At 42.1% G+C, this 18,015-nt stretch overlaps 1 protein-coding gene across 6 annotated transcripts in view; it reads left to right on the forward strand.

The window, feature by feature from the left end:
• ATL2 (atlastin GTPase 2) overlaps positions 1–18,015 on the forward strand; it is an 86,773-nt gene that overhangs the window by 18,957 nt on the left and 49,801 nt on the right. For 3 of the 6 annotated variants that reach the window (XR_013994569.1, XM_081067873.1, XM_081067872.1), the window contains exon 1: positions 14,828–14,969. The exons of 1 other annotated variant lie outside the window; for it this stretch is intronic. Coding sequence is in view for 4 of the 5 variants with exons in the window: in XM_081067873.1 (XP_080923999.1) it covers positions 14,852–14,969 (118 nt within the window). In the remaining variant the exon portion in view is untranslated. Of the gene's footprint in view, positions 1–14,752; positions 14,970–18,015 lie in introns of those variants that run through there. 2 more of the 6 variants (XM_081067874.1, XM_081067875.1) reach the window with 2 other exon arrangements.

Raw genomic sequence — 18,015 nt, forward strand, 5'->3', positions numbered from 1 at the left:
AAGATGGCAAGTTTCTTGAGGTCAAAGCTTTTGTTCTAGGCCTCTTCCATAGTTGTTGTGGCCTTTAGCACAGTGCTGGGCATGGAGTAGGTATCCAGTAAATTCTGATTGAATTGGGCTGAATTAAATGATGGCGGCAAACCCACCAAGGACTGTGGAATATTTCTTTGTTAATAGTTCCACACCTAATCACTCTATTTTCAGGCACTTCCTAGGGTGGTGAAAGGACCAGGAGAGAGGAATTCTAGAAAATGTTCTATTCCTTCGTGTTCCTCTAAAGCCTCCATTCCAAGTGCTAAAACTCTTTAGGTAAAATGAGCCCTTCTATTGTCAACAGGATTTTCCAAAGGCGGTAACTTCGTCCACCAGAAAGTAGAACAGACAGAAGACTGTCTTACCCTAGTTGTCTGGAGAGAGCATTGTTTGTGTCCTTCCATGCTTGAAGGGGTGCTTTGGACTCAAAATGTCTGATCTTATTACACTAACCTGATTTCCCTATGGCTGTATCCAGTTTGATAGAAATTTCTCCAAAGGCCACAGCAATCTCTAGGATACTTTGTTTCCTTTTTGACTGATTTTTTTTCATCTGTCCTAATTTTTAAGAACTATTTCTGTCATCTCATCAGCTAAAGAATCTGTACTCAATTGCCCCTTGCAACATGCAGCATTGTGTTATGATACGCACATTTGTTCATATTAAATATTGGCCATTTCTGGACTGAGATCCAGAGATGTTAAGTGAGGACACTTGAACAGTTCTGATTTAATTTGGAATTATGCACTTACTGAAAATAATTGATGAAATATCTATCCCCACCCCAACACTTTCTCTCAGTTTTGGACCTGACATTCAGCAAGGAAGATGAGTTTTAATGGACAGGGTCATAAAGTGGGGTGCAAAAAAGGAAGGAAAATATGAACTTTGAGAAACATGTATAAAGTGCTGATAAAACTGAGCCAGTTTCCAGAGTCCATTTGGGTCACCTGCTATCAGGCATATCAAAATAGAATGTGTGTGTGTATGTGTGTGTGTGTGTGTGTGTGTGTGTGTGTGTAGGGGATGGTAAAAGAAATGAGAAGTCCCTGAGAAGAGTATTGTGGTAGGATCCCCAAAGCGTATCAGACAGTAATTGTATACAGCCACTAATGAGAACAGGCTTGCTCTGCAAGCTGAAATCATGAGCAGCAGGTAATCAGATCTAGTGCTCTGGGGCCTCCCACGACAGTGATTGTTGTAGACTAGACCAAAAACACAATGGGATGTTTGAGTTTCTCCTCTTTCTCTCCCATCGGGGCTGGCCAGCTTCCCAAGATTTGTGGGGAGAGGGAGGAGGGCTGAATTTCAAAATGCTCGTCCACTGGGGATGAACCTCATGTCTCAGATCTCCTAATATGAGATCATGTATCACGTACATATATGTCTCTCTCTTCATAAATATATTTGCTTTTCAATCTCAGATTGAACTGGCTATGACTCGGGCTTATTAAATCAGGTCCATTAGGCAACTCCATGGGTATTATCAATTAGGTAGCCAGGAGCCATAGCTCAAATGCTTGGGATGGATCAAGCAGGCAGCATGAATGTGAAATGGGGTCTGTGGCAAGCTGGAGAATCTATTTTCCTTCCATAGAAGAACCCACTAGTCAGCTTCAGACAATGGTGACTGCGGTGTTTAATAAGGAGTATGACCCAGGTGATCAGATCTGATTTTTTTCAAGAAAAGCCAGAAACCCAGATTAAAAAGAAAAATGTGTAATTTCCTGTTTTTTTAAATGTTTTTGATTAATTTAAAGTGAGAAATAAAATCACTTTGCAAGCTAGCTATGCAAGAATCAAACAAAACAAATCTTCAGGTCTCATTCAGTTCCCAAAGATCTAGGTTAAACAATTTTCTGATGGGAAAAACCCAATTTATTCAAGTCACTTCAAGTTATTGAGGATTATATTATAAGGATATGTGTGGCAATAAGATAAACAGAATTTCCAACCATGTAACAAGGTCTCATAAAAAGCCAAGAGCTCTGTAAACATCCCAGGTCAAGGCACGGACAAGAACAGCACAAGATTGGTACTTACTGAGAATTGGCAAGTCCTTTATCACCACTGATGATGTAACGTATGCCTCTCAATCGGTGGCATGTTTCAACATAAGCTGCCTATGATTCACGTTCGTTTCTCTGGTAATTGTAGAATTCTTGACTGGGTCACAGCTTCCAGGCTGCTCCTGGCCTGTTGTTGAAGCGCCTTCGGTACTTCAGCTACGCCCAAATTTGAGGGCGTGGGTGTGGGTTCATTTTCCTCTTGGCAGGTGGATTGTTGGAACAGAAGAAGAGGAGCTGGGAGGTCAGGGTGTATTTGGAAGTCATGCTCCATGTTCTGATCTGTGACAGACACTGTGGGTTGCCTCTCCATCTGCCACTCTTCCCTCTTTCCTTGCTAATAATATGCCAACTTTGTTCAGATATCAGGCAACTTATATGTCTCAGGGTAAGCTGGTCCCATCCAAAAAAGCAAGATGGATTTTAATTACATTAAATCAATCATAGCAAGTCCATTTTCCTTGTCAGAGATTTGTTTAGAAATTGGCATGTGTAGCAGTTCTGAGCAATGAGATTAAGAGAAAATCTAAGGGAAATTTTCCTTCCAATGAGCAGAGATTCAAGGCAGGAAACAGACCCTCTTCTGCTCACACTGTGGCATCTTTATGGAGCATTTAAAACTTGGGCATCCAGTTTGCAAGTATAAATGATAAAGGTGTGGACAAAAGTCAACTTATAGAGGAAGGAAAAGTAGAAAACTGGAAAAAACAAAGCACAACACATGTCTTAATGATGTCATTGAACAGTGACCAACCCTGAAAACATCCTACCTTTGAACTTACTGTTGCATGAAATACTACTACATTCTCCTTTGTGTTGATGCTGTTCCTGTTTGGGTTTTCTGTTATTTTCAGCCTAAAGCATCCTAACAAATGATCACTTATTATTCCACTTAGAATATATGTCCTCCAAAGGTAGACCCAGCCTATGAGTTTTAATGTTGCCCTTCATGCTCAAAGAAGTCTCTGCAGGTTACAACTGTCTGTGTGGAGGAAGCTGCTGAAGACTTACAAGTGTGATCGAAAGTCTCACTGGCAGGAGAAGAGAGCTATCTTGGGTGTTATGGGGAACTGGCAGCTTGTACCCAACACCAACATTATATCCTGAGGTACATTGCCTGGAGAATCAGTCTTAGATTTAAATCACCCATGCTCACTGAACTGCCAATGATCTAAATTATCAAAGGATCTATGCCTAAGAATTTATGGTCACTACTTCCAAGCCCATTGCAGGCTACCACATAGATCCCCAGCTCATGGTAGACCCTACATTTATCTCTCAAGTCTCCCCAGCAGCACCTCCCAACTCTCTCCTCTATTACAATATGAGTATGTGCTGCTATTGTCCTTTATATTTCCCTCCTACCTTTGTTGCCTGCATCCTTCTCCCCATGCCTGCCGCCCAGGAGGGAATAGCTGGCCAGATTGCTTCACTGGATGTTGGAGAGGGTAGAGTAGAAACCAGGATCTTCTTATTCTTCATTTCTTTGCTTGTGGGGCTTGGGAACACCATCATTTAATGAGTGTATACAGATTCCTCAGACTCGTATGGGATTCTGTACATTCCATTTATTTTCCTTTTTCTGGTTCCTGAATGTTTGTTGCCTAATTTCTCTTTCCTCCCTCTTGATTCACAATGGGCATTTTCTCACCTTCATAACTCAAATTTCCCTTTGGTCTCTCCCATTCTTGACTGCATACAACTAGCTTCTTTATCCCATATTGTCCCTTTTTTCTGACTTTCCACTGTTATTTTTTTCCTCCCAACCTCCCCAGAGCAAATGGCTGTGCACCTGGAATTTCGGTGGTTTTCTAGAACTCTCCTGACTTAATTTTGGAAAATAGCCATGTATCATGTATCAACCTCCCCATAGAACAGCAACCAGCTCCTCAGTTCTCACAGAAGCATGATGAAAAACCACTCTGTCATTGTGTCCCTTGTTAAAATATGAGACTGAAAGATTCTGTGTTCTTTTATACAATTGCAATTTTTATCGTGAGGAATCACCTGCTTAACTTGTAAAGAACAAATCCCCTACCTACAGTCATGGTGAACTGCCCATAGTTTCTCTTCATTGACCTGAATTTGATAAATCCTATCAGTCACCATCAGATAAGGATGAAATATAAATATATATGAGGAAAGAGTACGAATATGGGTTATAGGTTGCTGTTAATTATGACCTTCAGATTTAAATATGCCCATGAATTAAAACTTAAAAATGCTGTTTTCTGCATGACACGCACATTTTTTGTGTTACACATGTAAAATAAGAACAGGAGAAAAATATTTAATCCATGCTAAAATTCTTAAGTATTTTTGTTTTTAACATCTGTTACAGGGAAATTTTGCCCTGTTGAGCTGGGGCCAAAATACAGTTAGTGAGGACATTTCTCCTTCAAGTCCCTTTCAGCTTTGCACAAGTTGTTATCACTAGTGAGATTGTTTTGTGTTGGTTTGGTAAAAAAAACATCCAGTGCCCTTGAGGGGTAGGACCCGTAACATTAGTTGAGAGTAGGGCCTGAACGGTAAATAGCAGAGGAGGGGCATATCATATGTTCGCTGACTATCCTTTTGGAAGCTGCAGGAGACCCTCGGTGAGAAGAATGAGACTAGAAACAAAGGAATTGGCTTCATGAGACTCTGAGGCATTCTCAGCAAGAGGTGAGAGGAAGAAACGGCAAAGTATCTATTCAGGAGAGACATTGGGAATCTTTAGGCACAAGCAGAACTGCTTAGAACGAAGCATGGCTGGAGGCTGATCTCATGGCCCCTACATGACATCTTCACAGCTGTGGGACCCAGTGTACCAGAGGTTCTAGAAGCATCAGCAGTCTGCATGCTTGGCACAGCTCCTAGCTCTCCATGGGCACTGTCAGCACCAGCAAGGAGATGGCTCTGTCTTCAAGAGCTCTAAGGAAAGCAGATGCTGAAGGGAGGGAGGTGTTGGAGGAGATGGCAACGCTGGGCAGAGAAGTACATTGAACATGAATACTTGCCCAAGAAAAAAACAAACAAACCAGCCTAAAAATGATAGTGGTATGCTGCACCTCCTTCAGTTTTGCGGAAATGAAAGTACATAAAGGTTAAAGACGTTTTCAAGGATTCTTGTCACAGTGTCAGAATTACAGTCTGGACCCCTGCTGCTGCATAGCAAGCGTGGTTATTTCTAAGGATGAATTTCCATGGATTAAAATAGGTACCACATGGTTGTGTGGGGAGTGAGTATGCCTTTAAGGGGCCCCAGAGACTTCTGGCATGCAGCAGAGAATGGGTACAAGACGGAGGGCATGGTTGGCTGCTGCCAGCTTGTCCAGTGAGTGATGGCCGATGTGCACTGCTTCTTCAGCAACACATGCCCTCTGCCAAAGCAGTTTGAGCCTTGGATTTGAGAAGCAGCCTACACTTAATACACTGGAGCAGGGATGACTTTATCGCCATTGATGTCACCTGGTGACATGAAAGAGACTTGTGGTAGGGGATAATCAGGTCGACCCCAAGGAGCTATTGGTATCATTTAGCTGGAGTTCCTCAAGCTGCTCCAGGAAAATAGAATTTAGTCATTCCCAGAGTGAAAGCCCAAGTTGTATCGCTGTGTTCAAAGCCCAGCTCCCTTATTTCATAAGCTGGGTAGCCTTGGGCAAATTATTTAATTTCTCTTGGCTTCAGGTTTCTTGTTGTAAAATGGACATAGTAATAGTATTTCTGTTTTACAAGTTATTGTGAAGCTTAACTGAAAAAAAGTACTATAATGTACATAGTATATTAGTATATTATACATAGTTCCGACTTTTGTGTATATATTATCTCATTATGATAATATGAATTACCAGACATGTCTAAGTACCTGATCAATGTTTGATGTTGTTGTAAGTATTAATAGTAGATTCCAGGGATCTTCCCCTGTGACTTGAAAATCAAATTCTGATACCATTGTTTCTATTCCCTCCCAGAACAAAAGTACCGTGTTTCCCTGAAAATAAGACCTAGTCGGACCATCAGCTCTAATGCGTCTTTTGGACCAAAAATTAATATAAGACCCGGTATTATATTATATTATACTTGGTCTTATATTAAAATAAGAACAGGTCTTATATTAATGTTTGCTCCAAAAGATGCATTAGAGCTGATGGTCCGACTAGGTCTTATTTTCAGGAAAACACAGTAAAAGGAACAGGGTTGCAGACAGAGTGGAAAGTTTACTTGGGTGACCACCTGGCAAAGAAAGGGGGCCTGGGATACATGCCAGGAATTTGGGACTCTTGTCTGGGGCCTCGCTGGGCTCTGCTGTGAGGTGCCATGGCTAATCTGGTCCCTGGGCATGTTCCACTTTCCGTGGAGTTGGAGCTGACCTGCCTGTGCTTTGTTCTTTGTTGTGGTCCAGGACCCGACACTCTTTTTTTGCTGATCCAGGTCACCCTAATGTGGCGTACCTGCCTGAATCTCACCTACAATATTCATTCAATGTCTGACTTAGGTTGAATGCTCTGTACTCATAACAAAGACCTCTAGTTCCCAACTCAACTGTCTTCCTACTCCTCCATGGCATGTGTGGTGCCCTCCAGGACCAGCTAAGAGAAGCTCAGAAGGGATAAATAAGGCCCATTTCCACCTAGCTCCTATGCACCATTGGTTTTAATCTGCTGTGACCATTTCTTGAAGGAGCAAGAACACTCTGTGGGGCAGTTCCCTCCCTGAGTTCTAAATGGGGAGAGGAGCATAAACTCCCCTTCGCTTTCTGTTTTCCCTTCAATCTACACAGGGTGCCCAAAAAATGTTTACACATTTTAAGAAAGGAAAAAAATGTATTAAAATTGTAATACTCAATATATACCGATAACAAAAGATGAATACAAGTCATGTGTATACATTTTTTTTGGCACCCCCGGTATTTAGCATTGGCTTCCTGGATATACACCCTAAAAGGACAGACAAGAACCCACATACCCTTTGTCTCTATTCCTGTGTTTTCAGACTCAAACTTGATAGGAACATGTACAAAGTCAGAAGTAAGACTGTCCTATAGTACCCAGCACCAACATTATGTATGTGGTGATTGGAGGGAAAATAATGTTTGAAAAGCATGGAGCCAGAAACTAGTCTATAGAAAATTCTTCCAATCGCTATATGGGTAAAACTGTAAAAGGAGGATTTTGTCTACATCAACGATGATTAAAAATGGAATTTCTCTCCTGTTAAGAAATCTATTGCAAAATGCAATATATATAATTAAAAATGCCCCATGCATTTTCAATTTAAAGTGTATCTGAGATTAGTCACTGAAAAGAAAACTTGATATGCCCTGAAATCTGGAGCTCCTACATGAAAGAGACCTGATAGAGATATCCCCATATTTGACAATAACCATAAGTTTACATGACGCCAACAGTAAAATTGTTATGAAGCTGAGATTTTTCTAAGCTGTCCATAAAGAAAAACTTTATTAACTATGCCAAAGGAAAAACTAAATCGTCATTTTTTTCTTCAGAATTGGTGTAACCTGAAGAGCCGATCAAAGACTATGCGGCCAAAAAATTCAGAAAAAATGTATTAGAGAGGGGTACCATGAATTTAATCAATAAAAATGTTTTTTCTGTATGTTGGTGGTGTTAGCTCTGTAAAATTTGTGATTTCTCACTCTAAATAAATATTTACTTTCACGTCTAATTTTGATTCATAATTTACTTTCTTGAAGAAGTTCCCCAAATTTGTAGATGCCTTTGGCCTCACAAATCCTGGATCTGCTCCTGATGGGAGCTGCATGGCCAAGAGTCTAATTTACAGGGGTCACCAATGGATATTTGGGCATGCCTGTGGCAATGTGTCCTGCAAGCAAATGCCCTTTATCATTTGTATCACTTTCAAATAAAATAACACAATGACAAAAACCACTATTCCAGACAGCAGAAGCAAACAAGTAACATTAGTAATGAGTGATATTCTGAATTTAGGGTTTGTTATTGCTTTGTGTTTGTTTACACTTTTACTACACATATGTTTATACATTATTATTACACCATGTGCATGCATTCTGGTTACCTATTGCTGTATATAACAAATTACCCCAAAACATAATGTGTTAAAACACAATCATTTCATTATGTCTTATGATAATATCTCACTTTCTTGGATGGCGATCAGGACAAGCTTGAAAGATAAATATTTGCCAGGCAGATCGGGGGTAGTAGCATTACCCACTGATATCTCAACTTGAGCAAAGAACTGTTGTGAGAAATAAATGGAGGGAAATCACAATCTAAGTGTTTATATTTGAAGAGAGAAGCCAAGAATATTGAGGGAGGGGAGAAATGGCCTGGAGCTGTTGGAAGTGTTTGAGATGAGGTGCAGGTTTAACCCTCAAAATATAATGAAACTCCTCTAGTGGCAGTGAATTCAAGAATTAAGAAGTTACAACAAGGACGATTACATCTAAGGGCATTGTCAACTTGGTGTGTTTTGTCTGTCAGCTAGCCAGTCAGCTTTTGGGAGTTTGGAATTAGGCTTGGGTATGAGAAAGAAAGATTTGGCTGCTCTCCCGTTACAAATAAAATATGTTGATGTAATAAAGCCAATGTAAATATTGCCTTAATCTTAAAAGAGACTAAAATATGCAGTTCCTTCTGTGAAGTGTGGATTTTCCACTGACCTCAAAGGCATTCCTGAGGGAGGGGGTTCATGGGGAGGACAGTAGGTGTGTCTGTAAGTTTGTCTGGGGTGGATATCATTCACTACCCTGTTCTCAGAAGAGTCCAAAGCACTTGACAATGTTTGCTTCCAGCTACAAGCACATTCTCTGTGCCCTAGTGGCTACACTCACTCCTTCATGATTATTTTTGCAAAAGTGTTCAAGATTAGGACAGAGTTCCCAAAGAGTTCCTGTCAGCGATCTTAATTTAAAAACCAGTTTTTACCTGCTGTTTGAAATGTACTGAAGCGAGTCCAGTTCACGGGTTTGGATGCTTGTTGCTCCCTCCACTAAACTATTATAGCGACTACGAGATACCTGTGAATTCCACCGAAGTCGATCTTCAAGCAGCTGCTCTCATTGCATCTCGATGAGTGTGAGTCACGGTGCTCATGGGGACCGTTGTCCTGGATTGAGTGTTGGCCTCCACTCCAGCTATCTGAAATGACCTCCTGGACACCCAGAAGCTGTTTCTAGCTACTTCATCGTCTTCATAAATGGTTCTTACGATTATAGAGTGTGCAGTGCCCAGCCTCAAGACCAGTGTGCTTTCTGGAGATAAACGGTTAAGATTATAGACTCTGGAGGCAGACAGAACTGCAAATCTCAATTTACTTGTCATGTGGTCTTGGACAAATGATATAAGCTTTTAAAGGTGCAGTTTATTCTTCTGTAAAAGCTGATGATGCCAATAATCCTTGCTTCATAGAGGTATTTTATAGACTAAATGAAATTAGGAACAGGTATTATTATTTTTAATTTGCTCCTGCTCTTCAGCGTCTTCTTAGACTTGTTTGGAGCAGTAATCATGACGGCTATTATTTATTGCCGTGTACCAGTCACTGGGCTAAATATTTTGTCTACATTATCTTTAAACATCTTGACAAAAATGTTAGGAGACCATTACAGCGGAGGATATGGGGTTAGAGAGGTTAATCAACTTTCTCAAGGTCATAAAACCAAGGGGGAGAGCTGGGGTCTGAACCCCGAAGCTGGTGTTCTTTTCATAAAGTGATACTGATGATCACGTGTCCCAATTCCAGTCATTACCTCTGAGGATGCTTATGGGTTGGAAGGGGCATTTCCCTCTTGCATTCATGAGGGACAGCTGTCCTTTGCTCTAGAGAAAAATGGACACCGAATATTGAACAGCAAGCTCAGGTGGAAGCCCATCGGCCCAAAATGTTCCACATGGAGCAATTGCCTTTCAAGACACGCACGCACGCACGCGCGCACACACACACACACACACACACACACACACACACACACACACACACACACACACGGCTGCGTTAGAGACGCATGCACCCACATCTAGGATCCTACAAGGATTACCCCTGATGTCAATGAGAGGAGCCTGCAGAATCCCCCGAGAGAAGCCAGTGATTGGGTCAAGTTCATTAGTGCTCCATCAGTTAAAATGAGGTTCTGGCTATAAGTCGAGTACACTTATTTTGGGATTTGTTTTCAGTTTGCCACTGTATTTTAATGTTAGGATAAAGTTTTCTAAACCATTTGAGAGAAGGTGGCATATATCCTGGCTCTTTCCCCTAAAATACTCCAGTATGTATTTTATATACGTGAGAATATGCTCATACATAACAATAGTACAGTTATCAACTTCAGATAACGTAATACTGATGTGACACTTTCATCTACCATCCATATTCCAGTTTTGTCATTGGATTCTATGGTGTCCTTTATAGCATTTTCCTCCCCAGTACAGGATCCAGTTTACGATTAGATATTGCAGTGAGTTGTCATATCTCTTAGCCTTTTGATCTAGAACACTTCCACAGCCTTTCTTTTTCTTTTATGACATTGATGGTCAGAACCAATCTTTGTTATCACGGTTGCAAATTGATGATTTTCCAGCTCTAGTATTTTCTTCACTTTTACCAGTCTACCCTCAGCATTCTACTGTAAACAAGAGTCCTCCCTTCACATCTGTATCTATGTCTGTCTGTCTGTCTGTCTGTCTATCTGTCTGTCTATCTATCTATCTATCTATCTATCTATCTATCTATCTATCTATCTATCAATCAATCATTGGTATAGACTCATAGATGCTATTTTCCCAAAGACCTATAATTCATAATTGTTCTTAGTTGTTTTGTTGCTCAAATTGTATTGTTCCAAATTTGACCAGTGGGAGCCATTTCAAGCTGACTTATGTGTCTTTGTGATGTGCCCCACTATATTTTGAGTCCCTCCTTAATTTCTGCCACAAAGATGATGCTCTTGGTTCATCTTATACCAACCCTGCTCCAGCACTAGAATCAGCCTCTAAGGACTCCTGTTCCTATTTAGTAGGGAATGGCATTAGAGACCAGGACTGGACACTACGTATGATCATTGCTACCTGGGTGTCTTTGCTGTAGTTCTTTTCTATAGACAGAGCTAGGCAATATATCTGTGTATGCATACATCTGTACACATGAACACACACATATACCTATACATATTTGATAAATATTTGGTTCATATCAATACCTCCAATTTAATCCATCCCATAGGGTTCATTTTGCCTCCCCCCTTTCATTATTTGTATGCCCTTTCTTCTCAATCGAGAACTCTAGTTCTCAAAAGTATCAGGATATTTACTCACTTGTTCAATTCTATAGTACATCTAAAATAGGTTCAGAATTGCTTTGTCCATGCTGCTACAAAAACAAGCTTACTAAAAAGACTTCAGGATTTGTTTGATGTTCTCCCTCCACCCTGACCAAGACTGAGAAATACTTATAGTCCAATCCTCTGTTTGTAAATTACTTGGATTAGTTGGGTATCTTTTTTCCTCTTCAGTGTTGTTAGGTTATTCATTTAAAATACTGTCAAGATCTTTATTTAGTTTGCTTTCAGTTTTAGTACCCACTTCCCAACTCTGTTGATTTAATTTTATTTTTTGATCATGTAGAACACAATTCAAATATGGCCAGCAGGAGCCCCCTTTTCTCCAAAAGTCAACACTGTACAAAAAGGTACATTCAGAGAAGTGTCACTCCATTCTGTCTTCCTTCTCCCTTATCATCCATCACCCTATTCCTTGGAGGGAACTAACTTTATTGTTTTCTGTTTAACCTGAATTTCTTTTTTGACAGTTAAGTAGATATATGTATGTTTTCTTATTTCTCTTTCTCACACAAAAGATAGCATGCTATATATGCTCTTTTGTAGTTTGGTTTTTTAAACTCTTAGAAATTATTCCATATCAGTTCATAGAGATCTTCCTTTTTTTTTTTTTTTTTTTACAATTACCAAGTGCTCCATCATGAGTATTTAACCAATCACCTATGTTTGGATATATAGATAGTTACTAATATTTTGCAATTGCAAATAATGCTGCAGTAAATAACCTTGTACAAATGTATGTTTTTGTATTATTGGAGTTGTATCTTCAGAGTTAATGCCCAGAAGTGAGACTGGCAGGTCAAAGTGTAAATGCAAATACAGTTTGTTGGATATTGGTAAATTCCTCTCTTTATGGATTGTTGCATTTTGCATTCCCAATGAGAATGCAATGTATGAGAATGCCTGTTTTCTCCCACATCCTTGCCAACGAAGTTTAATTGTAAGCTTTTGAATTTTTGCCAACATGATGGATGAGAAATAGTATCTCAGTGTTGTTTTAATTTGCATTTTCTTATTATGAGTGAAACTAAACATTTTTTATATGTTTAAGTTCCGTTTTTATAACTTTTTTTGAATTCTCTGTGAATGTCTTTAGCCCATGTATTAATAGGATTAAAAAAAATTTAAGTTGTTTATTTGCCAGAAATAGCTTTTAATAAAATTTACACTAACTCAAGGCAGAATCCCAAAGTACCTACTATGGATTCTGCCCTCTAGGAATTCACAACCTATAAGATGAACACCAATCACAACAGATGTAAGCATAAGCTCTGGACCCAGATTGCCTGCTTTCAAATACCAGTCCTGCCATGTAGTGTTTTATTAACCTCTTGGCACCTCAGTTTCTACATCTGTAAGATTAGAATAACAATAGCATTTACCTTTTAGGATTATTGTAAGGATTAAATGACAACATATGAAAAGTACTTTGAACAGTGCCTGGAACAGTAAGTAGTCCATAAATGTTAGCTGTTTTACAGTCAAGAAAACACTATTGATACATTATTCAATTTGATTGCATAAGAATCCTGTTATATAGTTAGTAATAAAAAATGAGGACCTTGAGGTTTGGAAACATTAGGTGAATCATTGGTAGAATTGAAAGTGTAATTTATTTATTTATTTATTCATTCATTCATTCATTCATTCATTCATATCCACAGATATTTTTTGAGGCTCTGTAATATACCAGGCACTGGTTTAGATGCTTATGTTCAAGTAACCCTTATTTTGTTTAATAATGGCCCCAAAGCCATTCACATAACTTTTATTACAGTATATTGTTATAATTATCCTATTTTATTATTATTGTTGTAATCTCTTACTCTGCCTGATTTATAAATTAAACTTTATCATAGGTATGTACAGGAAAAAGCATAGTATATATAGGGTTTGGTACTATCTGCAATTACAGACATCCACTGGGGGTCTTGGACTATATCCCTATGGATAAGGGGGGGACTACTGTAGTAGAAAGGACACCAGTTAGGAGGCCAATTGGTGCAGCCTTAACTTTCTGGGGGGGGGTGGTCTCTGATGGGGTGTACTCAGTGCTAAGTTAACTGATACTTTGAACTGGAAGTTTATTTTTTTATGGCAAAAGTACTCGTCTTTATATCTTCCCTCATGCCCAAGATGATACCTTGCATAAAACAGACTGGACAATATTAAATAGGTGCCACATAGGGAGATTGTGAAAGGAAATCCAACATCAAGCAAGGCTTATGGCTTGGGGCTTAGGCTTCCCCAAGGGCATGGAATCAGGATGCAGGGGTTAGGAAGTCCGGGAGGAGCTCCAAATCCCTTTCCATAAAGACAGAAAACAGGTGAATAGACAGCCCAACACAACCCCGTCTAGAATGGCACCCTGCAAGCTTTCACGACACCAACGCTTTTCTAGAGATCATGCAGGATGAAGGCTGGCAGATTTAGGCTTGTGAGAAGACCTGGACAAAACAGTGATTTTTGACATCTGGACACCTGTCTTTACCAGAGAAAAGGAATTTCTAATGCAGCTGCTGATGTGGTAAAAATCCAAAGGAATAGGGACCATGTTTCACAGAAGTCTCCAGAGGCTATTTATTTTAAAAAGTGACCTGAATTTTCTACAGGATGCCACCGGATCCCTACAAGAAAGTTCGTCACAGCTAGAAGAGGACCTGCAATGAGGCTGGTGCAAAAATAATTGCGATTTTTGCAATTATTTTTAACCTTTTATACCGCAATTACTTTTGCAGCAACCTGATACCATTCATTTTCCGATGAAAGTGCTTTCTGGCTTGCCACTGCAAGATGCTAGGAGCGGGAGGGCAAGGGTATGCACAGTTAAAAAGATAGGGGAAGGGTCTCATAAGTAGATGGGAGCTATTGCAAACAAACCATAAGATGGTCTCTGGAGGGGAAGCAACATTAGGGACTTGAAAGCAGCGCACAAGCCATAGCTTGTGCGGGCGGTGGTAGGGAGGGAAGAAGGGAATAGCTGTGGAGGAGGTGGGGAGAAAAAAAGAGAGAAGGAAGGCAGTGTGAAAGCGACCTCACGTGCAGGGCACGAGTCGAAGATTATGGAGAAGAGCTGTAAAGAGAATTGGGTTACTGAATTGGGAAGGAGGGATTTGGTCCTCCGGAGATCCCTTCTGCGTTTACACAGACCAGCCCAGAGCTAAGGGGATGTGGCCCTGAGCTCAAGGCGGCGCGGTGGAATCAGCACACTTCGATTCCTCCCAGCGAAAGGCCAGGCACGCCGAGGGGCCGGCCGCCGGGTGGAGGCGGAGCACAGCGCAGATGGGCGGGACAGGGGCGGGCGTGGGGAGGCCTGGGAGGAGCCGTGAGGGCGGTGCTAGGACCCGCCGGCGCCCCGCCGGCTCCCGGGAGGTTGATAAAGCGGCGGCGGCGTTTGACGTCAGTGGGGAGTTAATTTTAAATCGGTACAAGATGGCGGAGGGGGACGAGGTAGCGCGGAGGCAGCCGCCGCACCAGGGGCTGCGGCGCCGGCGGCAGACCAGCGACTGCAGCATCGGGGTTAACCACGTCTCGTCCACGACCCTGTTAGGTACGGGCCGGCGGGGCGGAGGCCGCAGAGCCCGGGTGGGGAGAGGACGCGGGCCGCTCGGGCTCGCTCGCGGGCACCGGCCGCAGGCGGCGGGGTCGTAGTCCGCGGCGGGCTCAGCTCGCCTCCCGCCGCCGCGTCTGGCCGCCGGGCCTAGTCCCCGCCGCGCCCCGTGCCCCCGCCGCGCGCGGCCTGAAAGGGCGGGCCGCGGCTCCCGCAGCTGTCGGGCGAACGGGCGGCGCGCGCCTCTGCGCCTGGCCCGGCCCCCTGTCCGTCCGCCGCGTGGCTGCCGCCGCGTCCGCCCCGACCTGAGGGGGCGGCCTTGTGCCCGGGCCGCGGAGCTGGGCGCGGGGTGGTCGGCGGCGCGGTCGCTCCGGGAGCTCCGGGAGCGCCGCGGACGCCGCAGGACCACCTGTCCGCCGGCGGGCGCTTGCTGCCCTCGGTGCCTCGCGCGGAAGGGGAGGCAGCGGTAACCCTGCAGGACGAGATGGGCCCCGCGGAGGAGGAGGACGCGGGGCGCGCGGTGGGGAGCGGACGCCGCGCTGCCCAGTCGGAGAGCTCCCGGGACAGCCTTCCAGGGGAGAAGCGCCGTCCGCAGGCCGGAGCCGGGCCGGGCGCGCGCCGTCTGGGGCCCTGGACCCGTCCGCTCGGCTGGCGCGCGGCTGGGATGCGAGTGTAGGTGTAGTTGTCAAACTGGCGTGAGGAGCCGTGTACGAGGCACTCCGACCGCGGAGGCCCGATCGGACCGAAAGTGGCCCTGCTGTGAAGTCACCTGACCCTTTGCCCCCGGCTTTTGCTGAATTGAGTGCTTACTGTACGTGTCCGAGGAAAACCACTGCCCCCTCGGAGACGCGCCTGGCTGGCAGCGGAGGGTGGTGTGTCCCTCTCGCTGATAACACCCCTATTTTTAGGAGGTTAGCCTTTGATCTTTCACGCTGGTGCGAATGGAACGCCTGAAATCCTGATGGAGACGTTGGATGGGTACTTAGAGGCGTACAGGTTTTCAGAGGCTTATGCGTGGTCAAGGCTTACGGTTAGGTAAGCGCGGCCACGGCATAGGTCAGAGTTACTGCGCTAAATAGGAACTTGGGTTTTCAGAATTCTCCGTCCACAGTCTGATTCTGTGAGATGAAATGTAACACGTTTTGATCAAGTGTTAACCGTGAAGACTCACTGTACTAGAGACGTTGACGCGAAATGCACTTCATCAGTCGTGGTAACCCTTGGACCTGGAGCGTATGTCAGCGGGGATGACAGACTGTAGGTAAGGGAGAGAGAACAGGAAATAAAGCTTGTTTTGCTACCAAACAAAGCACTTGGCAGAACTGTTTGCATAGGAAAAACGACTAGTACAGAAATAAGGTTTTGCCTTAGTTGTCTTCTGGTTGGAACTCGCAAGTGATTGTTTTGGAATGCTGATGGATTCATTTCGGTTTTGTGGACCCTAAGGCTTGTGTGTGCTTTTTATTTATCTACCTATCTAATTTGTCTCATCTGTTTAATCTATATCTTAACGTATCTAATCGAGGACCCTAAGGGGTGTGTGGTGCTCCTCTATCTATCTATCTATCTATCTATCTATCTATCTGTCTGTCTATCTAATCTATCTTTTTAAGGTAACTATTAGATAGATGTAGTTTCAGAGTGTTTTATGTACTTGCCTAAGCAGGAAAAGCATAACTTTATGACTCAGGCATGGTTATTAAAATTTTTATGCTGTGGTACATTGAGAAGAGATGTGATTTTTAAGACTTGATAAATAGGGCTCAGCATTTATTAAATGCTGTATGCTGCTCACAGATTTTAGTCTTTTTTTTTTCTTTTCCTGTGGTTAGACTTCACTTGATAGTCATTCCTATCAAATGACTGCTTAAAACAGTCTGCTGATTACCCATTATTACATTAAAAACCAAATAAACTTGTTAAGATTTGTGTTATAAATCAGCAAACAGGCTGTCAATGAATAGGGACTCCTTATTTTAGAAACTCTTTGTCTCCCTCTGCTTTCTGAATAAGTAAAGTTGAAGAGCTAAGCTGGAGTGAGTCAGGTGCCGCTACAGTAGTTTAGTCTTAGGAAGATGGTTTGCGTCTCTGAAGAAAAATGCTTACTTGTTTTTCTTTTCTTTTTTAGGAATAGGATCTTTATAAAGCCTAACACTCATTTTAATGACTTTGTTAGATGATAGGAATTTGTGGATGTGATTAAACCTATTTAGTCAAGTGTTTTGAAATCCTTTTAAATTCTTTATTTGGGGAAGAAGGAGCTACCGTACAGTAAAGAGATTTATTATAAGGAAAATAAACCACAAATCAATATGAGATTCTAGCCTTCAAGTCAAATGCGCCTTTTTTGGGATTCTGTTTTAGTTTACTGCAGGCGTTTTAACCATAGGGTAAAGTTTTTGAATATTCACAAGTGAAAGCTTTCTTGAAATTGTTAGAACTTTTCTAAAATCGTGCTTTGTCCAGGTGTCTGATATTAAGCAGTTGCTGAGAGTACCCGGAAGACTGTCACCTTTTGGTGCTGTAAGTCAAGACATTTAAAAATTTTTGAGACTTAGTACCAATATACATTAAAAATAAATTGTTTATGCTCAACTGGAAGACCTGTTGACACACAGTTGTAAGTGAAGCCTTTTGGCAGGTTCTCCTTCAAGTTAAGAGCCAGAAATGTAAGGGATGGGAATAGAAGTTAAACTTTTTTGTAATGGTAATTTACAGCTTTCCAGAAGAAGGTTTTCTCAGGCACCCACGCTGGGAAACAGCTTTCTTTTTTTCCTTTTTTAAAGTGTAGTGGTACTGTAGTCTAATTGTGTAGCCATATCGGGGTTTGAAAGCCCAGGTGTGTTGTTTACTTTATTGACCATTATTTAACTTAAGAAAGATAGTTGTGAATATAGAATAACTAAACTTGATCCCCCGATGAATTGCTTACTCATGTAAGTTTCTTCCTGTTCTTTACTCTTCCTCACCACATACAGACGAATGAGGGCTTTTTTTTAATAGCTTTAAAATGTATAGCAGGAAAACTTCAAACTGGAAAATATGA

The sequence above is a fragment of the Rhinolophus hipposideros genome (genome assembly GCF_964194185.1).
Source record: "Rhinolophus hipposideros genome assembly, chromosome: 12".
NCBI classification, from domain to species: domain Eukaryota; kingdom Metazoa; phylum Chordata; class Mammalia; order Chiroptera; family Rhinolophidae; genus Rhinolophus; species Rhinolophus hipposideros.